The sequence below is a fragment of the Haliotis rubra genome, unplaced genomic scaffold (assembly GCF_003918875.1).
Source record: "Haliotis rubra isolate DU_JTF1 unplaced genomic scaffold, ASM391887v1 Scf174, whole genome shotgun sequence".
Taxonomy (NCBI): domain Eukaryota; kingdom Metazoa; phylum Mollusca; class Gastropoda; order Lepetellida; family Haliotidae; genus Haliotis; species Haliotis rubra.
In genome coordinates, this window is record NW_025765714.1 from 1002370 (window position 1) to 1028256 (window position 25887).

General features: G+C 43.3%; 1 protein-coding gene across 1 annotated transcript in view; it reads right to left on the minus strand.

Moving 5' to 3' along the window:
• Positions 1 to 23544, minus strand: part of LOC124272874 — a 47024-nt gene extending 23480 nt beyond the window's left edge. Inside the window, exons 1-8 of the mRNA XM_046708092.1 lie at positions 23075 to 23544; positions 22039 to 22979; positions 21638 to 21700; positions 20778 to 20869; positions 19879 to 19906; positions 18177 to 18438; positions 10152 to 10520; positions 7656 to 7838 (exon numbers count right to left, since the gene is read on the minus strand). Coding sequence (XP_046564048.1) covers positions 7656 to 7838; positions 10152 to 10520; positions 18177 to 18438; positions 19879 to 19906; positions 20778 to 20869; positions 21638 to 21700; positions 22039 to 22979; positions 23075 to 23544 — 2408 coding nt within the window. The remainder of the gene's footprint in view (positions 1 to 7655; positions 7839 to 10151; positions 10521 to 18176; positions 18439 to 19878; positions 19907 to 20777; positions 20870 to 21637; positions 21701 to 22038; positions 22980 to 23074) is intronic.
• Positions 23545 to 25887: the final 2343 nt, after the last annotated feature.

The following is a 25887-nucleotide window of genomic DNA, read 5'->3' on the forward strand; positions in this document are numbered from 1 at the left end:
GTGGTTGGCAAACTCTGTGTCCGATTTCAAAAAGCAGCCCTCCATTGTTGTAGTCGAGCAGTTTCCATGCAGAGCAAGTGTAGACGCCAGGGCTCTGACTCCGTGGGGATTGGAGGCTCGTGGAGGCTCAAGTCCTGCTGCTTTGTAGGCCCTTAGTATAACAGCTCTCATCCATATCAATATCGTTGTCTGTGAGACTTCCGTGGGCATCTCAGTGGATAAGGGGATGAATAGACGCTTGAATTTTCGTCTCCTTGTTTTTGTCCTTTCTAGGTAGACTTTTAGTGCTCTGACAGGGCATAAGGATAGAACCTGTGTATCCCGTGCCCCAAGGACTGTAGAGAGTGCTGGGATGTGGAACTGTCTGTCAGGCTGGCCGGGCAGTTGGTTGTTATCAATAAAATCCCATCTCAGTCCTAGATGTACGATGTCACGATGTCTTGATTCAAATCGTGTTCGTTCAAAGTCCAGAGCATGTATTTCTGATATCCGTGCTGCTGTTGCTAGGGCGATCAGGAACAGCGTTTTCTGAGTCAGTAGTTCAAAGGATGTCCGTTCTAGAGGCTTCTAGGCATCACTGGTGTGATGTTGTAGAACTACGTTGAGATCCCAGGCAGGAGCCTTGAATTTCTTTTGTTGGTCTTCCAACTTGAACGAGCGTAGTAGTGCCAGTATCTTTGGTACTTTGGTCAGCTTGACACCCATCTTCATGGTGATAACTGTGCTGAGAGCCGACAGGTACGTTGAGAGTGTTGAACCTTTTAAGTGTCTCGTCTGTCGCAGATGACACAGGTATTCCGCCACTTGAGGATGGGTTGCTTTTACTGCTGTAAAGCCTTTCCTCGTTGCATACTGTTCAAATCTCTGCCATTTGTCGTCATACAAGTTGTGAATTGATCTGCGTAGAGCTAGTGTTACTGCTTTCGCTGCTCTGGTGGAGTACCTTCTAGTCTTCAGGCAAGCTTTGATACGCTCCACGCGTTTAGCTGGAACAATGCGGATGCCCGTGAGCTTGCTTGGCGTGTGGATGGACGAGCAGGTTCGACCACTCTGGTAGTTTCAGGGTTGGACATCCCTTCTTGTATGAGGACAGGAGACCATACCCTCGCTGGCCAATAGGGCGTGACTAAAATCAGTTGCAGCGTTGTCGTCTCCTTGATTTTCTGTATTACTTGTGGTAATAGTGCTGGAGGTGGAAATGCGTAAGCGTTTAGTCCTTCCCATGAAATGCTTAAAGCATCTGTTGCCCATGCCTGAGGATCCGGAATCGGTGAATCGAATGTTGGTAGTTGTTTGTTGAACTTTGTTGCAAACAGGTCTATCAGCGGAGATCCTACTGTCTGTATGACGAACCGGAACAGTTCTGGATGTAACATCCATTCCGTCAGGGATGGGTGTAGTGCACGAGATAGGGCGTCTGCTATGACATTCTTTGCTCCTGGAATGAGACATGCCTTCATGTAGATGTTCAGGTCGTCGACGATGCTGAACAGGAGAAAGCTGAGTTTTAGCAGACTTGTTGACCTTGTTGATCCTTGTTTGTTGATGTAGAACCCTACTGTGGAGTTGTCCATGTGGACCATGAGCCTTGCGTTCCTTAGTACGCTGGAACAGTGTTGTAAAGCGTTGATCACTGCTTTCATCTCCAACAGATTGATGTGCAGAATTTGATCCTGACTCAGCTTTCCTGCTGCCACTTCGTTGTCGAGGTGAGCATCCCATCCTTGTAGTGACTGACTGAGTTTGGTTTTACACCGTTTTAGCAATATTCCAGCAATATCACGGCGTGGGACACCAGAAATGGGCTTCACAAATTGTACCCATGTGGGGAATCGAACCTGGGCCTTCGGCGTGACAAGCGAACGCTTTAACCACTAGGCTACCCACCGCCCCTTGTAGTGATGCACACACTTAGAGATGAGTGTTGCAAGCCGGCTCTGAGAAAAGGTTCCTCCACAAACATTCGACTTCAGAGTCCACCATAAAGTTATGGTTTCAGACTGTCCGGTAGTATCAGTGGATCCAAACTGTCGAGATGGGCGTTCACAAATATTGTAGAGGTCGCAGCTGTAATCTCTCTCTGCGAGTCATGTCTTGAGCTGAGGTCAGTAGACCAAGCACGTAGTGTCAACGGAGAGAGCATTGCCTGAGAATTCATATGTTGTATCTTGACCCAACGATCTGGGACGACCGTGTGATTCTGTGGTGTGATGATCCATATTCCCAGAAATTGAAGATCCTGTTTTGGTTCCAACTCCGATAAGGAGATTACTAGCCATCTACTGCAATCATGTCCTACGTTTTAAGTACGTGGATCTAGGAGCCCTTGCCAAGTCCGTCATGGAAGCGGAGAGATGATCGATTCTGGAATCATGGCTTGAAGCTTGTCTCATCAATCTTCCGGTAATAAGTAATGAAGATGTTGTCACCAGAATCCGAACAATGTGCAGCGATGATGCATAATACGTCATCTCTAGATCAGCAAATATCTATGATGTACTGGGACTGCCATCGATGTGAAGTCTTTTTATAGTCTACCGGCTGCCTCGAGCAGAAACTGTCTCACACTTGTTGCTGCAAGTCCCCAGACAACCAATATTAAATCTGCTGACAGGCGAAGTCCTCTATGACCCTGAAGATAGTCAAACCTTGCTGTACCTTGCTAACTGGACTGTAAATAGAGCCGTCCCCACGTTGAAAGAGTTGTTTACAACTGTAGACGACTTCCTGGCACGTGACTATGACAGAGTTCTGCGGAGGGCGTTGTCTCTCATGGACCAATCAGATTACAGATGTGACGTCACCGGTGTTGCAGGTAAATGATCCTCGTAGAATCTTGTGCAGTCGTTGATTTCTTCGTCAACACTCGGCCTTGTCCGTAACCTCTCTGTTCGGCTTGTGCCGGAGTTACATGAGTGAACACGTGTCTTGATGGCTGAGTGGAAGCGCGCGAAAACTTAGCTGCGTAGTACCGATGTAAGCAGACTGTTCCCTGTCTGTTGTGACTGTATTCTTCAACTTTATTATCTTTACTGCCATCATCTTATACAGATGTTCTGTAAAGTTGACCGTAACCGATGTATCACTGAGGAACTGCGACAATGCTGATAACTGTCCCCTTGATATCTTGATAATATACAATCCAAAAACCATATACAGCTGCCATTTAGATGTAAAAGGTCCAAAATAGAAAGGATATGTGCCGGGACACAGGTGCCGTCTTCAAGGGCGAAGAAGGAGAGAGTGACAAACATAGCTGGTCATGTGACCAAAAAGGGCGCCAAAGGAGGCAAGGGTGAGTGATGATTTTACGTCCGCTTTTTAGAAGGGAACTTCAAGGGATTTCAAGTGTTCCACTATCATTCGCAAGAAGAAGGAGACAAGCATTTAGCATGAGTCAGGATAAGGAAAAATATGGATATTATTTCATATTGAAATATTAGTTAAAGAATCATACATTTTCATGCTACAATTTTTAAGCAGATTGTAGAAAACCAAGAAGTCAGTATCCACCTTGTTTTCTAAATCGTTCAAATACTTAAAGATCACACATATACTCTAGGGGGTACAAATACATAAATCACTAACTGGCATCGCTATAAATGAAACCCCGTCATTAAAACTACCCACTTCGGTCTTTAATTAACTTAAATCAACCTTTTTGACAACAGTGCACAATTCTCACCCGCGAACGAAATTTCAACCAATCAGAGCGGGGCGACTCTGTGACGTCATATGAGGAATAGATATGAGGACCGATGCAGAATTCATCTACATTTCAGGGGGTAAATTATCTTGTTTACAGGTTTGTATAAACCTGAAATCATGACAACTGTTGTGGAAAATGAAAGCTATATGTTCTCACAATCTACTGTCATTTAATTTTGTCTCCTGCTTTGCCTAGTTTCCGAGTTACAACTTGTTTTCATAGACGATTCTGTCAAAATCGCTTGGTGTCATTAGGCCTTATTTGTATAATGACTGATCCAAATTGATCCTATTTCTGTGTTTTTTTACCTCGATATTTAATCATGTCATGTAAAAATCTGTTTGTATTCTCCAAACAAGTTTTCACATGCAATACAGCAATTAATACTCCCTTGTTGTAACCCGTGTTAGGTGGTATAAACCTACACATGTTATTTGTCATCATTCACTTGATGGTCAGTTAATGAATTTATAACAGGTATAATTAGTGGTAACACACTTCGATTACCCGACAAAGGTTCCCATTTGGCATTTCTTGTGTCTGGAGTAAATACTCAACATTATAAACATCGATCAAAGGATTAACCGATAACACGCTGATTGATTAATTACTTTTATCTTACACATCGGATTTGTCAAAAGGTAGTGTTTATGTATGTAGATTTACTAATCTATACTGAATGCACTCTGTCGTGTCGGTGTCTGCGTAAAAACAACGTCCTTCTTTTAAAGGATTAACCGGCAATACATTGATTGATTGCCCATTATTGGCTAACTAAATTACTGTTTTTAAAGAAAGGCGGACATTATGCAATTAGTTGCCAGGTGTGCTATCTTGGGTGACCAATGAGACTAAACACCAATGTGACATACCTGAAACAATATATCACTTTTTCGTATACTAGACTGTTAAAAGACACATAACTTAGAACAGCTGCAGATGAATGGCATATCACTCGTTTTTGTGGATATTAATGGATACATTCCTCGAACAAGGTAATTGCCTGACATTGTTCCTATAAATTTAATGTTTTAATTTTAATATTTGCATTTTGTATTTATTCATTTGTCGTAGCATTCAACAGAATCATTGTTTTTGCCGTGAATTGTAATGAGACAGACAACATACACTAGGGTGTGTGTGCGAATTATGATTCACATTGGCAAACTATAAAATGTCTAGATATTACAGTTCTGTTATAAATTCACTATAAGTATCAGCAGATCGTCTGCTTTTTATTTAGTTTCAAAATGCATACAAGTATGATAATAAACTAATTAGGATTATAAGACCAAATATAAAGACGCACATTGACTAGTATCTACATACTGGTGAGTGGACATTAACCATGTGAATGTAACTTTATCGCGCAGTATTGTGACTTCCACCCCCACCTCGCTTCCGTGCAAGAATTCATTATGTTATAAGTTGTGTCATGCAAAATCCTTTTGGTTATGATTCCAATACATATTTAACTACGAGTAGAAAGTAGTTTTGATTTTCTAACTTGATGAAAACAAACCATAATCTCATTAATTCTAACAGACTTTAGCCCGTCACTTTCACGATTTTCAAAAAAGAAGCCCTGTCGCTGAACATCCGCCAGTCTGAGGATAAATGCTATTTAGGTTTGTTTTCACCGAGTTACAAAATCAAAACTACTTTCTACTGGTAGTAAAATATGTATTTGATTGATGGCCAATAGGATTTTGTATGACATAGCTTATAACGTAACAATTTCTCGCGTGGCAGCGAGGTGGGTGTCAATATAATACTACTTACAATATTATTGTTACTTCGACCACAACCTCACTTCCGAGGAAGAAATCGTTATGTTACAAGTTGTGTCATGGAAAATCTTTATGGTCATCAATCATATACATATTTTACTACAACTAGTAAGTAGTTTTGATTCTTTAACTTCCGTGAAGCAACTGAACACAAGTAAGATATCGTTTCAGGCTTCCACAATGGTAAACCGCACTCACAAACATAACCCATTTAGCACTACGAACTGCGGGGCCCTGTGGAAATCTGTGCATGGTGACACCATCGCCCGACCCTAGGAGCAATTGGCGACAAAGCAACAATTCGGCATGTCGTCGTTGATGTCGAGAAATCATCAAAATGATGAGCGTGCTACACACTTTCTATACAACTAACTGAAAATCGTCCCTCATATGACGTCACTGCAGTGCTCTGGCGACAGAGTTACGTAACCTGTCTGTGGTTTCGTTGGCGGGCGAGAGTGAAGCAGGCGACATTTTGGCGACTTTTAATCGCTCGGTATTAATTAACCACAAGTTTTTTAAAAATAAATTTGGTGTTCCGCATAAGTCTAACCACAAATCTTTCATATGTAATAGTTAAAAGAGTACAAAAAAAACAAAGTTTACTTGTTCTTTAAGCTACTCAAGGGAGTTAACAAAAGCTATTTAGGCCCCCTGAACTACCAGACAGACGAGGATGGTATTTAGGCCCCTGAACTACCAGACAGACAAGGATGGTATTTAGGCCCCCTGAACTACCAGAGAGACAAGGCTGGTATTTAGGCCCCCTGAACTACCAGACAGACAAGGATAGCATTTAAGTCCCCTGAACTACCAGAGAGACAAGGATGGTATTTAAGTCCCCTGAACTACCAGAGACAAGGATGGTATTTAAGTCCCCTGAACTACCAGAGAGACAAGGATGGTATTTAAGTCCCCTGAACTACCAGAGAGACAAGGATTGTATTTAAGTCCCCTGAACTACCAGAGACAAGGATGGTATTTAAGTCCCCTGAACTACAAGGATGGAGAGAGACAAGGATGGTATTTAAGTCCCCTGAACTACCAGAGAGACAAGGATGGTATTTAAGTCCCCTGAACTACCAGAGAGACAAGGATGGTATTTAAGTCCCCTGAACTACCAGAGAGACAAGGATGGTATTTAAGTCCCCTGAACTACCAGAGAGACAAGGATGGTATTTAAATCCCCTGAACTACCAGAGAGACAAGGATGGTATTTAAGCCCCCTGAACTACCAGACAGACAAGGATGGTATTTAAGCCCCCTGAACTACCAGAGAGACAAGGCTGGTATTTAGGCCCCCTGAACTACCAGACAGACAAGGATAGCATTTAAGTCCCTGAACTACCAGAGACAAGGATGGTATTTAAGTCCCCTGAACTACCAGAGAGACAAGGATGGTATTTAAGTCCCCTGAACTACCAGAGACAAGGATGGTATTTAAGTCCCCCTGAACTACCAGAGAGACAAGGATGGTATTTAAGTCCCTGAACTACCAGAGAGACAAGGATGGTATTTAAGTCCCCTGAACTACCAGAGAGACAAGGATGGTATTTAAGTCCCCCTGAACTACCAGAGAGACAAGGATGGTATTTAAGTCCCCTGAACTACCAGAGAGACAAGGATGGTATTTAAGTCCCCCTGAACTACAAGGAGATTTAAGTCCCCTGAACTACCAGAGAGACAAGGATGGTATTTAAGTCCCCTGAACTACCAGAGAGACAAGGATGGTATTTAAGTCCCCTGAACTACCAGAGAGACAAGGATGGTATTTAAGTCCCCTGAACTACCAGAGAGACAAGGATGGTATTTAAGTCCCCTGAACTACCAGAGAGACAAGGATGGTATTTAAGTCCCCTGATATTTAAGTCCCCTGAACTACCAGAGAGACAAGGATGGTATTTAAGCCCCCTGAACTACCAGAGAGACAAGGATAGCATTTAAGCCCCCTGAACTACCAGAGAGACAAGGCTGGTATTTAAGCCCCTGAACTATCAGCCAGACAGGTCTGGTATTTAAGCCCCCTGAACTACCAGAGAGACAAGGCTGGTATTTCAGTCCCTGAACTACCAGACAGACGAGGATAGTCTTTAAGCCTCTGAACTATCAGCCAGACAGGTCTGGTATTCAAGCCCCCATTTAAAGTGTATCTTTACACCCCAGAACCTACCAGACAGAGGAATGTGGCTTTGTCTTCCTTGCAGTTGACACATCGGGGATGGAAGAGACACATACAGCCAGCACACTGTAGAGTTGGGGGGATCCCCTCCAGCCCCGGGCACTGCAACGTGCACAGCTGACCCAGGGACCCTGGGGGAGACAGGGGCGTTGTCGTCTTGCTGAGAGCAGAAACATGTCATTAATTGAATACTGTATCAGCCTTCTCTTATGAACTAATATCCTTAGTCAACAAAGAGCAAAAGAAGTGTAATGTTGACTGCATATCTAGTTACATGGGTTGAGATGACATTGATGAAATAATCAGTCAGAAGGTATATCTGAACAAGTGTCTGGCACTAATATGGCAACATCCCTGAGCATATCCCTGTGACATGGAAAGGCGCTATATAAATGGCCTATTATTATTATTTATTTAACATCCCTAATGAAGAATGAGATAGACATATTTATTAGTTTTTATCTTTTGGTCACATAGAAGATTACCTTTTATGTGATGTAGTTAACGCATTAACAAGATTTTGAAAAGTGTCATGTGACCTTGAAAACAAGAGTCATCAGAAGATGACATATCCCCCCGGCCCTCACATATTTGAAAAAACAAATCATCTGACAGTTACTTTAAGTCCAGCTTGACTTTTTTTAATGACTTTTTTCAAAACTAAGTCAGAAAATAATAAATCACAAAAATCAGCAAATAGCAAAAGGCACCACTTTGGGATCTGCCTCACATATCTGCCAAGTTTTGCTGAAAGATATTAAGAAGTTTTCCAGTTGTGCTCCGGAAACGAAACCCACCCCTCCCTTTTGAGAATAAGTCCGAATCATTTCTATGGAAACCGAGAAAATAATAAATCACAACAAGAAGACAAAGTCATCAATATCCCCCGCAATGGCAAAATACTCTTCATGATTATGTCTACGAGTTATGATTATGTCAAATATTTAGGTGTGTATATAGAAAAGTGGAAGGAGAGTATTGAAAGGTTTTTAAAGTTCTGCTCCAGAAAGGAGCACTATCACCAATTTCAGTCTATGTCAAACTTGTTGCCATGGAAATGCCCCCCATTTTTTTTTTCAGAATTCCGAAACTACCAAAAGGCACCAGTACACCACCAGATCTATCTATGTGCCAAGCTTGGTGAAGAAATAGTGAATGGTTTTAGAGTTCAGCTCCGGAAAAGAGCACTACCACCAATTTCAGGCTAAGTCAAACTTGTTGCCACAGAAAAGCCAAAAATGTTTTATTCAGAATTCAAAAACTACCAAAAGGCACCAGTACACCACCAGACCAATCTATGTGCCAAGTTTGGTGAAGAAAAAATGAACGGTTTTAGAGTTCAGCTCCGGAAAAGAGCACTACCACTTATTTCAGTCCAAGTCGAACTTGTTGCCATGGAAACGCCAAAAATATTTTATTCCAAATTCCAAAACTACCAAAAGGCACCAGTACACCACCAGATCTATCTATGTGCCAAGATTGGTGAAGAAATAGTGAACGTTTTTAGAGTTCTGCTCCGGAAAAGACAAATGTGCATGGACGGACGGACGGACGCACGGACGAAGTCCATTATAAAAATCTGCAAATAGCAAAAGGCACCACTTTGGGATCTGCCTCACATATCTGCCAAGTTTTGCTGAAAGATATCAAGAAGTTTTTGAGTTGTGCTCTGGAAACGAAACCCACCCCTCCCTTTTGATAAGTCCGAATCGTTTCCATGGAAATCGGGAAAAATATAAATGCCAAAAATCTGGAAATAGCAAATGGCACCACTTAAGGTTCTGTTTGATATATCTACCTAGTTTTGTTGAAAAATATTTAACGGTTCTTGAGTTGTGCTCCGGAAATGAAACCCACCCCTACTTTTGAGACTAAGTCCGAATCGTATCCATGGAAACCGGGAAAAATAAAAATGCCAAAATCTGCAAATAGCAAAAGGCACCACTTAAGGTTCTGTTTGATGTATCTACCAAGACTTGTTGAAAAATATTAAACGGTTTTTGAGTTATGCTCCGGAAACGAAGCCCATCCCTCTTTAAGATTAAGTCCAAAACGTTTCCATGGAAACCGAGAAAAATAAAAATGACAATAATCTGTAAATAGCAAAAGACACCACTGTAAGTTATGTTTGACATATCTAACAATTTTTGTTGAAACATATCGAAAGGTCTTTGAGTTATGCTCCGGAAACAAAATGATTATGGACGGATGGACGGACGAGGCGACGACTATATCCCCCGCATTACATGCCGGGGGGATAATAAGGTCAGAAACAAAGTGTCATGGTGACTTTGAAAATAAGGTCAAAGTCACCCCAATGTAGGCTGTCACAAATTTGAAGACATTGGGTACAACTGTTCATGAGATATCGTGTTAACAAACACTGAGACGGATGTTCGGACAGATGTACAGACGGACGGACGGACGGACGGGGACAACTATGAGCTGTGAGTGACATTGTCATACTCGCTACCTCTGAGGCTTCAAGCTTGGGACACGTGGTGTTGTGCTCTTCCTTGCTGTAGCCTTTTTCCGTGGCGGAGCAGAGCTGGTGATGGAGCTGTTGGCATCGTGATCACTGTCTGTGTCCTCCACGTCACTGTGGGAACGCTTGATGCTGACAGCAGATGAAGCAAACTGGACAGTGGGGCTCAAGTTGACATCTGTATCTCTTTCCTCCTCCTCCTCCTCCTCCTCTTCCTCCTCCTCCTCTCTCTCAATCACAACCTCTGGGGGAGGGTAGGACAGCTTGGAGGGACGACCTGGTCTACGTTTGGGTGGCAATATACTGTCAGACACCGGTGTTGAATTCCATGTCACCACTGGACTGTCTGTCTTAACGCTACCAGTTGAAAACACAACCTAGTTAGTCTTAAACATGTTTATATTTCATCGGCAAATGGCAATACTAACAGATTTAATAAGTGATGTATGCCTCCTAAAATGAGCTGTAAGAAGATTGCAAGGTTATCTGGTGAATATACTCTTAAATATTTTTACTTGCCTTTATTCTTCTATGATAAAATTTGTTCATTACTCTACAGCACAAACATAACCTGAAAATATGGATCTATAACTAGGGGTTGGTATTGCACAGAATTTTCATATTGCAATATATTGCGATGCGAAAGCATGTATTGTGATATGTATTGCAATATATTGCCTGAAGTATTTTTAAACAAAAAACTACTGATAACTGAGTTAATGCTTGATTTATAGAGCAAAACCACAACAAAATCACTATGCTTGATTAACCTTTAATAACAACTTTTAATCATGATAAAATAAAAATGTGAAGAATATTTGGCACAAATGAAACAAGGAAATAACCGAAGATTTTCGAGTGTTACGAAGTTTCCGAATGCAAGTCAAAATTGAAAATTTTAACTACAAATTGTATATTTATATACTTATCCTATCTCACGACTTGCACCTCTCTCTCTTCATTCGACCATGAGTGGAAACGAATTAAAACTTTGCTCCAGGCCTACCTTGTCCCTGTCCCCGTGCTGTGCGTGCCTTCCTGTCTCAGTCATGCTCACTAGTCCATGACAACACGAGGCATGCGCAGTCCTCACCCACGTGATCACCTCACATACTCATTCTCGATCTTGGAGCCATAAAAGGACAAAACCGGAACGGTGGTAATCTATGCAGTGGGGAGGTAGGGAGGGACTTTATCGCGTGAGATAGGATAAGTATATAAATATACAATTTATAGTTAAAATTTTCAAATTTTTAAACTTATCCTATCTAACGACTTGCACTTATCCCACGGTAGGAAGGTGGGTCAGAGATTACCCGAAGTTGAAGCGATAACAGCTAAGTGTTATGCCCAAACAACCGTAGGAAGCAACTACAAGGTAGGCCAATAACTACCAAGTTACTACGTGCGAGGGTTAGTGCGAACCCATTGACTTACTAAGCACAAATGCTCCCAGGGACCGAAATTCCCGAGCAATGTGGTGTTCAGTCACTACCTTCACAAAGTGAAAGGACGTAGCTTAGCGAGTGTAATCAGTCGCATCGCCACGATTTCCAAGGTACCCCCGTAATAAAAGTCTAACGACTAGTATCGGGCCAGCCCCTGCTTGAAACAACCCCACAGACACCGCCCCGAGGAGGGTGAAAGGGTAATTGAATCGGTAAAACTCACAATTTTAACGTTCAGTACCACAACATCATCTTATGACTTCCACTACTTACCACAGTAAGATCACATAGATGTGTATAGGCACTTAGGAGCATGAACGCTCTGAAGTGTAACACTTCGGGAAGGACTCACTTCACTGTCTTAATTACTCCGTGGAGCAGAGGACAGTAAGTGAGGTGGCGACTCTCTATAGTCTCAAACAAATGAGAGAAGAAATATAAATCCCGGAAGAAACAAAAACATAAATCAGAAAAAAGTTTTTCAGATTTATTCAGATTGTACACAAGCAGAAACGATCGCGACTTGGGATCAACTGCACAGTGGGATCCATATAGCATCGTAGCACAAGGAAGTTCATTATCTGCGATGTTGTGCGCTGATAACTGCTGGGCAGGGACGAGTGGTCCAAACTGATGAAGGCCTTGAATATCCGTCACCGACACATCTCTGAGGTAATGAGGCGAAAATACCGTGTCAGATGCGCCAAAACAACCCTCCATTATGGCAGTTAACGAGCAGTTGCTATGCAACGCCATAGTAGAAGCCAATGCCCTGGTTTCATGAGGGTTGACTGCCGTAGGTGGTGGCAAACCGGCAAAAGTGTAGGCTCGTAGTATTGTAGCTCGTAGCCAATATGAGAGTGTTGTCGCGAGAGACTTCGCCTTGGAAGCAGTAGACAAGGGTATAAACAGTCTCTTACGCAGACGGCGGCCCTCTTGCGATGCTTTAAGGTAAATGCGAAGTGCTCTGACTGGACAAAGAGACAGATCTTCGACATCTGCTGGACCCAATATGGTAGACAAAGGCGGGATTGTAAAAAGACGATCAGGTTGACCCGGCAACTGTTTTTGAGACAAAATCCCAGCGCAATCCCAAAATTACCTTGCCATGTCTACTCTGTTCAAAACGGACACGGTTGACATCTAGAGCATGCAGTTCTGATATACGTGCCGCTGTAGCCAAGGCAATAAGAAAAAAGGTCTTGAATGAAACCTGTTCAAATTCCTTGTCCTGTAAGGGTTCATAATGCTCGGACACTAAGTGGCGCAGGACCACGGATAAGTCCCAAGCTGGTGGGCCGAAATTTCCTGGATTGGTCGGCTAGCTTAAAAGAGCGAAGCAAGTACTGCAGTTCCGGTACTGTCGAAACCTTCGTACCAGAAGTCGTGGCTAGGACCGAATTAATAGCCGCCAAGTAGGTGGCTAAAGTGGAACCCTTGAGTTTCCTTGTAGCCCACAAATGTTGTAAATATTACGCAACAACCTGGGGCGAAGCAGTAGTAGGGGAAGCGATCCCTCTGACCCGACAATAACATTCAAATTTCTTCCACTTATCGTCATACAAAGAACGTGTAGACGTACGATGAGCTGCAGTGATAGCTGAGGCCACTCTGTGAGAATAACCTTTGGCTATTAGTGATTTCTGCAAATGTGCCATACGTGAAGATTGAACGTCTGTGGCGACTCGTGATACACGCCCGATTGCGGATGAACTAGTAGGTCGTCCCGCACGGGAAGAGGAATGCTGCTTTGACTGACTAGACTTTTTAGGCCGACGAACCAACTTCTCGCCGGCCAAAAGGGCGCTACCAAAAGCAGTTGTACTTTGTTGGTTAACAGAACTTTCTGAATGACCTTGTGAAGTAGAGCCCGGAGGTGGAAACGCATAAGCGTTGAGACCTTCCCAGGGAATGGCCAAGGCGTCGTGATCCCAAGCTAGTGGATCTGGAATTGGAGACACGAATCTCGGCAGTTGGGAGTTGAACCGAGTGGCAAACAGCTCGACACTCGTTCCAGAGAGCGGGTAAATTATCGTCCGAAAGATCTTGGGCAGGAGTTGCCACTCTGTGGGCGACGGGCGACTGGAACGAGACAGAGCGTCGGCAATCACGTTCTTTGTTCCGGGGATGTGCCTGGCTCTTGCGACGATGTTGAGAGAATCTATCAGAAGATAGAATCGAAATGTCCACTGTAGGAGTGCTGCTGAACCCGTCGACCCTAGATGATTGATGTACCACACTACCGTCGAGTTGTCGGATTGTATCAGCAGGTGAGACATCTTGAGTAGAGCCGCCAGTAATACTGCCTTGAACTCCAGAATGTTTATGTGGAGTGACTTGTCTTCTGACGACCACTGCCCTGCCACTTGATGCTGAAGGAAGTGGGCACCCCAACCTTCTAGAGAAGCGTCCACAAACAACTGATGGGTTGGACTGAAGGGCACCAAAGAGACGCGGCGCAAACATTCTGTACGTTGAGCCACCAACGCAGAATTGGACATAGTTCCCTGGGTAACCGAGTCAACTCCTGAGGGTTGTTGGTTTGAAGATGAGGGCGCAGAAATAACTGAAGCGGGCGAAGCTGCAGTTGACCTCTGTAAGTCAGAGCCTGAGCTGACGTTAAGACGCCCAGCAACTCCTGCCACTGGCGTAGAGTTCTGGGGTGATCCAAGGCTAGCGGAACCAGACGCTGAATTTTGGTCCACCTGTCCTGGGGAACAAACAACTTGGCTTGTTCTGTGTCGAAGACTGCTCCTATGAACTGAAGTCTGCGAGTCGGTGTTAACTCCGACTTCTCGTAATTGAGGAGCCACCCTAACTGTTTGAGCAGCCTGATGGTGAACTCCCGATGGATTTGAAGAACGATTGGATCCTGTTGTGCCTGAATACAATCGTCGATATAGCTTTCGAAGGTCACTCCCCCGAGAATGCAGGAAACTGCTGATGGGTTTGGTCACCCGAGTAAAAAGCCACGGGGCCGTAGAGATTCCAAATGGAAGGACTTTCCATTGGAAGTGATGGTCCCCGAAGGTGAACCTCAGATACTTCCGATGATCTGGGTGAATCGGAATGTGCAGGTATGCGTCTTGAAGATCGAGGGATATGAGGAAATCCCCTTTCTTCAGAATTGAGCGGAGAAGACTGACTGATACCATGCGAAAATGAGGCGGTTGTTGCAGGAATCGGCGTTGAATGTCTTCATATTGAAGATGAGACGCAACTTGCTGGAGTTTTTCTTTGGCACCAGAAAAATCGGGGAGTAAAACCCTGGAGTTATGCACACCGGATCTAGGCATTCTATCGCATGTTTCTCCAGTAGAGTTGAGATTGTAGCCGAAAGGACTGCAGCCCGATCCAGAGGATATATTTGCTGCAAAGGTTGAATGGTGAGGGGTGGATCCCCGACCACAGGCAGTCGATAGCCGTGAATGAGAGTCATTGTGACAAATGGATCTCCCAGAAACTCCCAGTTGGGGGCAAACAGACCTAACCTCCCTCCTACAGGGGAATCGAACACTGGAACCACCGGAACCGGCAGAACCAATCCGAGCTCTGACTTCCGTGAGTCACTGTTTGGACTGTCTATTTCCAGTTCCAGTGTCGGGTCGAAAGGGGCGACATGAAGCGGAACCATGAAATGGCTTCTTGCCCCTGCCACGTGCTTGAGAAGGCGCCGTGCCTTTCATACAGTCCCGAAGGTCTGGGTTGGAAGGGGTAAATTGTGCGGTTCGGCGATGCGGCATAGAATCCTGGAGCTGAATTTTTTGCAATTCCAAGAGATCGACAGATACTTGAAATTGGTTAAGACGGTCCACCTTGGATGCGACTTCTGCAATAGCCCCACTGGACACCGTATCCCCCGACCATGGCTGACGAAATAATTTAGCCTTGAATCTATCTTCCCATGAGGAGAAATTCAACGGGCCCCGACGGCGTATGGCAAGTAAATAGCCAAAGAAATGAGACAGTTGCTCTAAGACCACCTGGAACTGGTCTAAAATCAGAGCCATACTTCCCCTGATGTATGCGTCCTGGTCCGTATAGGCATGATTGACAGCCTCGCATACAGCGTCAACAGCGAAATAATGCAGCTGCTGGAAGGGATAGAATGGCGAACCGTAGTATCTAAGTGAGCCAATTCCCTGTCCTCCACAAAAAACGGCGAACTGGAGCGCTTGCCACAGACCATGGAAATGTCATCATCAACTAAAGGTGCCGCTGACCAAAGTTGAACACCATGAGTATCGCCGTCGATGGTCGGAACCTTGGAGCAGACAAACCATCCTTCATCCTTCTAAGCTTGTTGAAAGCCGCGTCAAGAGAAGAAGGTAATTGTCGAAGACATGGACGCAAAGGAAGTGTGATACTGGAAATATTAGTCATGGCATAAGACGTGGCCAAATCATCTGGAGATTTACTAAGAGGTAACTGAAGTTTTTCAACTATCCAGGCTAGCACGCGTGAGCGGTTCAACAACATCAAAACTGCCATCAGGAGTGGAGATGTCTGACTGCCCAGGTGACGGTAAAGTAGTCTGAGATCGAGTCCGATCCCTCAAATCCACAGAACGATTATTGCTAAGTACGGCAGACGATTGTTGAACATGTGAGGACGAACGACACTGATTCCAAGCCGACGTAACAGCACGAAGCATGGTGTCTAAATGCGGCGCTGGAGAGGAATCAAGAGTAGGATTCCAAGACTCAGCAATAACCTGTGACCGAGGCAAAGTAGAAGTGGTATGGCGGGAAGGTGAACGCTGATCCACTGAAGCATAACGCTGCCTAGCAGGTGAAACCACCCCCACAGAACGACGTTGCTGAGGTGTACTATCATGTAAAGGCACTGACCGTAAGACGTCACTAGCACTAGGCTGGCTAGAGGGGATATTCTGATTCACCTGAGGTGAATGAGACCGACTTCTAGTATCCCTCTGACGCAAAGACACCATGGCGGTTAGGTGAACCGGATCGAAATGGCGAACCACTTCGACTAGGTGAGACTGAACGACTACGGGAATCAAAACGCTGTGGTGAATTGATTCGACTATGAGATGGTGAGTCGAACGGAAGCACATGTTGAGGTGAATTGAGTCGGGAATGTGAACCGGTTCGTCCTGGTGAACCAATTTGAGTACGTGAAACAGTACGGCCAGACGAACCCATTCGACTACGTGAATCAGTTCGATCAACTGAACCCATTCGATTACGTGAATCAGTTCGGTCAGGTGAACCCATTCGAGTACGTGAATCCGTTCGGTCAGGTGAACCCATTCGAATATGTTCTGGTGAGCCGACTCGGCAGGGTGAGCCAGCAGGGTGAGCCGAGGGGAATGTGAACTGATTCTTCCTGGTGAACCCATTCGATCACGTGAATCAATTGGGACTGGTATATTGGAAGGCCGGAAAAAGCTCGAGCGTGAACGAGATCTAGAACAACTCCTCCCAGCAGTGGAAGAACGCATTCGCACCTTCGCACCAGCTGGCGACTCAACTCGTGTGGGTGAATTGTTTCGGTGAGATGAAACCGTGGGAAGGGGAGAACGGGTATGTTCCAACCGGCCCGATCCCCGCTTCGATGATGAATGCTTAGAAGTTCTCGAAGTCTGTGAACGTTCCGAAGAAACAGACCTACGAGATAATGTAGATCGCAGGTCTTGCGTAGAAGAAATATCCGTCATTACCACCCTGGTACGCTCATGAGAACTTAAACTGGGTGAGGGAAGCTCCCCAAAAAGCCTTTTAACGTTCTCAGATAAATAGGAATCCAACGAAGCGTTCATAAAATCCTTGTCAGGAGAGACGGGCGATTTAGACCGGTGAGCAGTGAGGGTGGGGCGATCTACACATTGTTTCTTAGCGGGAGATGGACCAGACCCCGCAGGAGCATTCCTGGCCCTATCTGCCAAACGTCTGGCACAAGCACGTTTGTAAGATTTACACGCCTCATTAGACAGGCCTGAACACTTAGGACAACGTGTGTCCCAATCACAAAAACCCACACAATCAACACACGATGTGTGTGGGTCCCATGCTGAAAAGACTTTATTACAACGGGCGCAAAACTTTCGTTTACTGGCCTGAACAGGCTTAACCATTTTGAGCAATTCTCAGACGAAAAAAATTTCACGTCCACTCAGTGGAGCAACAAGAAAGAGAATTAGTATGTGAGGTGATCACGTGGGTGAGGACTGCGCATGCCTCGTGTTGTCATGGACTAGTGAGCATGACTGAGACAGGAAGGCACGCACAGCACGGGGACAGGGACAAGGTAGGCCTGGAGCAAAGTTTTAATTCGTTTCCACTCATGGTCGAATGAAGAGAGAGAGGTGCAAGTCGTGAGATAGGATAAGTTTAAAAATTAACGGTTTTCAACCAGCGTGTCGCAATACGTATCGTTTTCATGTCTGAACCGGTAAATACCGGTAAACCGGTTATATTGCGCAGCCCTATCTATAACCCACATTCATATGAAAATCACTTGATAATCTCTTGCCCATGTTGATCATTGGATTGAATGTGATTTAAATACATAGCTTTCATATACAACAATGTCAGGGACCCACCTAACTCGGAATGAAGATGTATTCTCGGGACTTGGCGAAGTTGAGCGCAAAAAATGACCTCGACCCGGAGATGCACCCCGACCTCGACCTCGACCTCTCCCCCTTCCTCGACTTCTCCCAAACCCTGCACCACCTCGCGACTTTTTCTGGAAACATTTCCTTCCACTGTTCGCTTGCCTCATGACTTCAAAGGGAGGTTCAGAGATACACTTCCGGGCAAAGGAAAAGTTGTCGACAGATAATGGGGACTTAGTCCTTGACACTGTTGAAGAAAAGTAAACAAATGCAATCTAGCATCTGTAACACATCCCATCATACTTGTGCCCATTCCTTGTTTCTAATACACAGTGTTGACACAAACTGGACCTATCAGATAAACCACGATGATAATGAACATGCTTACATCAAACAGACAGATATAACTTGCAGCTTTTTTTTATGGCAATCACTTACTGTGAAAATGAAAAAATGTGCATAACAAACTACAGCACCAAAATTACAGGTTCCTTTGAGTTGGTTATTTGTGTAGTGTACTGTATCTGGCATCTAGGAAGTTTCTGGGGATAAAATCAGGATTGGGATCAGTGTTAATGCTTGACCTGGATAATTGACAAAGATGCTTACAACATGAGGTGAGGTCATGCTTTTCGCATACACTTTCTGGTGAGGTGTCATGCTTTGAGCATACTGTTCATGGTTACTATGCTTTGAGCATACCCTCTATGGTGAGGTGTCACGCTTTGTGCATACTGTTCAAGGTTTATGCTGGAGCATACCCTCTATGGTGAGGTGGCATGCTTTGAGCATACTGTTCATGGTTACTATGCTTTGAGCATACCCTCTATGGTGAGGTATCATGCTTTGAGCATATTGTTCAAGGTTTATGCTTGAGCATACCCTCCATTGTGAGGATTAACTTTGTAGATACCCTCTATGGTGATGTGTCATGCTTTGAGCATACCCTCTATGGTGAGGTATCATGCTTTGAGCATACTGTTCAAGGTTTATGCTTGAGCATACCCTCCATTGTGAGGATTAACTTTTTGCATACCATCTATGGTGAGGTGTCATGCTTTAAGCATACTGTTCATGGTTACTATGCTTTGAGCATACTGTTCATGGTTACTATGCTTTGAGCATAGGTTTATTTGCATACCTCATGGTGAGGTATCATGCTTTAAGCATACTGTTCATGGTTTATGCTTTGAGCATACCCTCCATTGTGAGGATTATGCTTTGAGCATACCCTCTATGGTGAGGTATCATGCTTTGAGCATACTGTTCAAGGTTTATGCTTGAGCATACCCTCCATTGTGAGGATTAACTTTTTGCATACCATCTATGGTGAGGTGTCATGCTTTAAGCATACTGTTCATGGTTACTATGCTTTGCTTAACTTGAGCATACTGTTCATGGTGAGGGTTACATATGCTTTGAGCATACCCTCTATGGTGAGGTGTATCATGCTTTGAGCATACTGTTCAAAGGTTTATGCTTTGAGGCCACTATACCCTCCATTCCATCAGAGCAACCCTTAAAATCTGAAGTTTACAGCATACCAGTTATGGTGAGGTGTATAAATCAACATATCTGAACAAGTTCATCATACGTTATATTCACACAACATCCCCACAGTATGGCACAGTGTGATGAACAGACACTGGGATACAGATACAGTCAAGTCATCACAGTTTGTACTTACAATAATCGGCAATCTGGACCATTGACCTCTGGAAGTAAATGCATCAACCTCAATAAGTTCAATAGATACGACATTACTCACTTATGATGATGTAAATAAGAAAATCTTACTACTGTTGGTAGATCCTATAGCTCTAATGGACCATTGTGTATTCCAATTACTGGTATAGCATTTCAGTCTGTCTTCAGCCAAGGCAGTGAATGCACAAAGGCATATTAAAATGTGTTGCATGTTAACATGTTTATTTTGTACATGTTCTAGTTGTGTGAATTTGAAAAGACCACTGTACTAAGATGTACACGAGAATACTATGCAATTTGTGAAAAAAACTACATCATCTGACATCTGTGTCAAAATCAGAGCTACAGATAACTTTTTGGGTCATTGAGTTATGTACTCGCTTGTGTTCAACTCAATTGGGTATCCTTATTTCCTTTGAGTAACACACCTGGCTGTCCCTTTCTCTGCACTCATCCCTCGTAACAAATAGTGAACTGTGTCAATAGTTTAATGATAGATTGTTAAACAACTTTTTTATTTTTAGGACAAAAATTCTGCAAAAACATCACAGAGTGGGTATGATGTTTTGATTATGATCAGCGTTTCATTGAGTATTTTATGTTTATTAGTTTTCGAGTTAGATTGCAATTCATCGGTCCGCTTTTGAGCCAAACGGACTATAGCCATCGGTACGCAAGCAAAGATTTGACATTTTCGTGTGTACGCATGTAAGATCACATTTTATTGGGTATTTACAAAACTTCAAGCGTACTTGTACGCAATAGACTTAATAGGAATTGAGTTTTCTCATAAATATTTGCGTAATTTACGCAGATATGCGGCTTATCTGTACCTCTGCAAAATTACCTCATTTCTAGCACAGCGTATGCAGAACTTACCAGTTTAGATCCTTCTGGGGGATGGTAGTAGGTGTCCATCTGTGTGTTGGATCCCTCCACCACTGCCCGCATCACCACCTCCCTCCTCCAACCTGCAGAACACAGCCACTCTCACCATGTTACACTCTACACCATCTACCTATTGGCAAGGTCTAACACCCTCTGGACCTGTCGCCCTGTAGGTTCTTTTTATGCTTAAAATAGGGATGAAATGATCAAACAAAAAGTAATTACTGTTAATAATTTCTATGAAAACTAGTTCTAAAACATCAAGAGTAAACAAACCCATCTCCCCTATTTTTTGCCTTTAGGATGGTTGATGTTGAAAATAAGTGAAGACTTCCTCACTGTGATTGGGCATGGGGTACTATTAGTATCACCACTGATTATGGATAGTTGATGGTGAAAAGGATTTTGTGTTAGCATGACAGCTGAGATACAGCATTTCTGGTAATGATGTAAGAGATTTTGTATTTGTAGGAATTAATCAAGTGTGGTCCAGACAATCCAGTGATTGATATTACAATCAATCTTCCAAGCTGTCAGGGTATGGTGACAGAATGAGCCAAGTCACTGCACCAGCCCACAAGACCCATGCGTGAGTGAGTGAGTTTAGTTCTATGCCACTTTTAGCAATATTCCAGCAATATCACGGCAGTGGACACCAGAAATGGGCTTCACACATTGTACCCATGCAAGGAATCGAACCCGGGTCTTCGGCATGACGAGCGAACGCTTTAACCACTAGGCTACCCCACCACCCCCACAAGACCCATAAGTAGCCTCTTTTGGCTTTTTGGAACTTATTCCAACCATGAACACACATGGGAATAATGACCATGCTAAGCTTCTGTACTCACCATAATCAAAGGGCACCCTCAGTAGTGACATATCCAGCTTAGTCTCATGTTGACGTCGAGGTGCTGAAACAAAGGAGAATGTTGTCTGTATTACCTCTTCCATCCTTGTTATCAACCCTACATTGATTCAGGACAACAGTACAAACAAATAAATGCCATGTGATAAATGTTAGTTGACATTAGTATGTAAACATGATAAAGTTGAAACATAACAATGACAAGATTCAAATACAGATTTCAATAATAACGACATCCATGGAAACGAAGGAATAAGATAAGAAAGACGACATGTAAGTTCGGCTATAATGTCGCATTAAATTCAGTTGCAATGAGTACTTATGTCTAACCCAAAATTACAATGACCACTGTTCCAATGCAGGGCTTAACACCTAATTACTTACTTGATGTTCTCTTCTTTTCCTTCCATTCAGCATCAATCATCAAACCCATGTCATCCTCTTCTGTTACAAATGAGGCACCAAAGTCTTTTGATTTGCGCCCGCGTCTGTTGGGTCTCCCCACTACATCAGCTTCTGATTCTGTGTCACTATCGTTGTCATGCTCAGCAATTTTGTTGAGATTCGCTGCAGTGAGAAAGGAGTCTTCCGCTGCCACCCCTCCATTTTCATCCTCCTCAGCATTGTCCATCTCCACCACTGCCTCCCCTCCCTCCTCCGCTGTTACAGTGCTCACAGTATCCTTATCATTGTCATTATCATCTTTCACACTATCACTTTTTCTTTCACCATCCTCAACCTCCTCCTTCTCCTCCTCCTCCTCAGAAAATAACTCTGTCTGAGAGGCAGAAATGGTAACACCCGGGGGCTTTGTTGAGCTGCCCTTCTCCTGTACCCCTACAACTTCTTCCTGGGCACCCTTCCCTACTCCATCGATATCATTTGAAGTATCTCCACCACCTCCTCCACCACTCACAGGTTTCTCCTCTTCAGCAACTCCTTGTACTTCTGCATCAGTGTTTTCATGTCCATGTGTATTCTGTACGTCATCTGCCACCTGTGATCCTACAGGTTTGTTCACTTCCTCTCCAGGTGGGCCTCTACAGTCATCATTCCCTTCCTCACCTTTAGATTCCTGACCTTCAGCAACATTGTCTTTGCTTCCACCTTCATCCCCTTCTTCAACATCCATGCCCTCCTCATCTACTGCAGTTTCCACATCTCGATTAGCTGGTGTGCTTTCAGACTGTGCCATGTCTGGTGCGGTTTCCATACTTTCTTCATCTGGTGCCGTTGCCATACTTTCTTTATCTGGTGACGTCTCCTTACTTACTTCATCTGGTGCCGTTGCCATACTTTCTTCATCTGGTGCGTTGCCATACTTTCTTTATCTGGTTCCGTTGCCATAGTTTCTTCATCTGGTGCCGTTGCCATACTTTCTTTATCTGGTGCGGTTTCCATACATTCTTTATCTGGTGACGTCTCCTTAATTTCTTCATCTGGTGCCATCTCCTTACTTTCTTCATCTGATGTTGTCTCCATACTTTCTTTTTCTAATGTGATTTCAACAGTTTCTTTATCTGGTGTACTTTCTTCACCTTCATTAGCATCTATTTTCTCTTCCTCAATTGCTGCTATTTCAACACTTTCCTTTTGTGGTTCTGCATCTGGTTCTACACCTTCCTTCATATGTTCCAGATCCTCCTCCTCCTCGTCATTACACTGTGGAGACAGTGTCAGTATCATGTCATCCCCATCCTTGCCAGACTCCTTAGTTGCTCCTGCATCTTCAGCTTCGTCAGCTTCTGCTGATACAGGAGGATCAGGAGGCTTCTCTGAGAAATAGTCATGATCTGAGGGAACAGGTTCTATGTGGTCTGTTTGTGCTGGTGCTTGGGTGAAGTAGTCATGGTCACCTGTTGAGGATTGGGGAGTACCCACAGCTTCCATAATGACACCAGTCACTACGTCAGTGCCAACAGTCTACATGTGCACTTAAATATTGGCAAGATGGACCACTCATAAAACAGCACCTTTAACAGTCATTCTTGCTGAAAATATACAAATTGTAGCTCATGATAGTGACTTGTTTCCTTAACATAATTTCTAATGTTTTTTTTGTGTGTTGGTTTAATGCTACAGTCAACAACATTTTAGCTAGAAGACAGCAGTGTCTACTGAACAGCGCCTCACAAAAAGCAACACCACATCTAAGGCGATGCATTTATTAAAAACCTTCAAAATCAATGTTTATTTACATACCCTGTCGATAATGCAACCTTGAACAAGGCTCCAGATAAGGGACGTATCGGCGTATGTACGGATATAAAATATGCACGATACGGTAGGAAATAATTTAGAAAACATAGCAAATACGCACTGCAGAAATGGTGTACGGTCTTAGAATTATTTACAGACGTATTGATCTGAAAAAGTATTGTTTTATTGGGTTTTTTACCTGTTCACACAAGAGTAGCAATGTTGTGGTGCATATATGAAACGAAACACAAGCTTACTGATACTCCATTAAATTCCATTCAGTACTCTAAATGTACACTTAAGGTTTTCCAGTACTCCAATATTGAAAATATAAGAAGTACGTACTAAGTACTAAGTACGATGTTGAAAAATTATCTGGAGCCCTGCTTAAATATGTTTGGACCAAGTCTCTGCTACTTCATAGTTTACTTCATTACAACAATATAATAAAAGGCACAACTTCACACATTTTCGACAATATTTTGGCCTATATTATATATATTCGGGCACATACACTCACTTTAGCTCCTATTGATGCAATAAAAGACTCACTCACTCCTTACAATTTGCCTGAAATCAATAATTGAAACCTCGAGGCGAACAGCTTCCAAACAGAGAACACTTGCCACATATGGAATATGTAAACAATTGCTCCGTACACTGAAAACTGTCGCACGCGGTGTTGTCACTGTTTACCGAACTAGTTTCAATCACAATTTTTTTATAGGATAATCATAAAGAGCACTCCAAGGGACATAACTCTATGGGGTTTGCTTGAAATAATGTTCGGCCAGTAGAGAGCGCAAGAGTCGATTTAATGCAACATTGCATTAATTCATTCGAAATTTTTAATGTAATATTGTAATCTAATTACGTTAAAAAATCCTGAACAATTTATATGGTAGCTACTGAGGACTGATAGTTAGTATTATTGAGAGAAATGCATTATTCATTTTTACAGAAGTGTGGTGTGAAATAGTGCGTTTAAATACTTATTCATGGACAATTTCAGATGATCTCCCTCTGATGGCGGAGACTTTTTTCATTATCTCAGCTGGCTGAGAAATTGTAATCCTGGCGAGGCTCATTTAAACTTTACTTACAGAATATGTATAGGTATAGTATGACGGGTACAATGGATACCTATACCAAAATAGTTCGTGAACAGTTATTTAACAAAATGTTAACTCTTATTGTCAAATATATCTCGAAATATGTATATCTCGATGGCCACTGGACATGGCCAGTCGAAAACTATGTGAGTCCTTCTACCACATGCAAACCCTCTAATTCTTTGTTATTTACAAATGGTAAATAATCAGGAAGCTGCTGTTGCTTTAGTTCGAACACTGCTATTCTCACACCTGGACTATTGCAATAGCCTCCTGTGTGGTGTGTCGCAAGAATCTGTTTCAAGGCTACAAAAAATACAAAATACTGTAGGACTAATTGTGTGTCTTGCTCCAAAGTTTGCACATATACAGCCACATCTACGATCCCTACACTGGCTGCCCATCTCAGCTAGAATTGAGTTTAAAGTTCTTGTACTCGCATACCAGTGCCTTAACGGTATCGCGCCATCCTACTTGTGTGAACATGTAAGCCAGTATAATCCAACCAGAATTCTCAGATCCCAGTCCCAAATTCTGTGCGCAGTGCCTAGATGCAGACTGAAACGATTTGGATTCAGATCATTTGCCTACCAATCAGCTGTTCTATGGAATTCTCTGCCTGAAGATCTCAAAACAGCCCCAAGTCTGCTCTCCTTCAAAACCCTCCTCAAAACGTTTTTATTTAAGAAGTACTTTGTCTAGACTCTCACCCAAATAACTTTACTTGTAGCGCCATGAGCATACCAGCTGGCGTGGAGTTTGGCACATTACTAATTCACTCATTATTATTATATCTGGACCAAAGAACCCATCATGGCTTGCTCAAGGCCATTTCTAACTCAGATCTTTTAGGGGCAATGTCTTATGAAAAAGCATTTTCACATCAATGTGATTCTGTATTTATTGTAAATTCATGATTAAC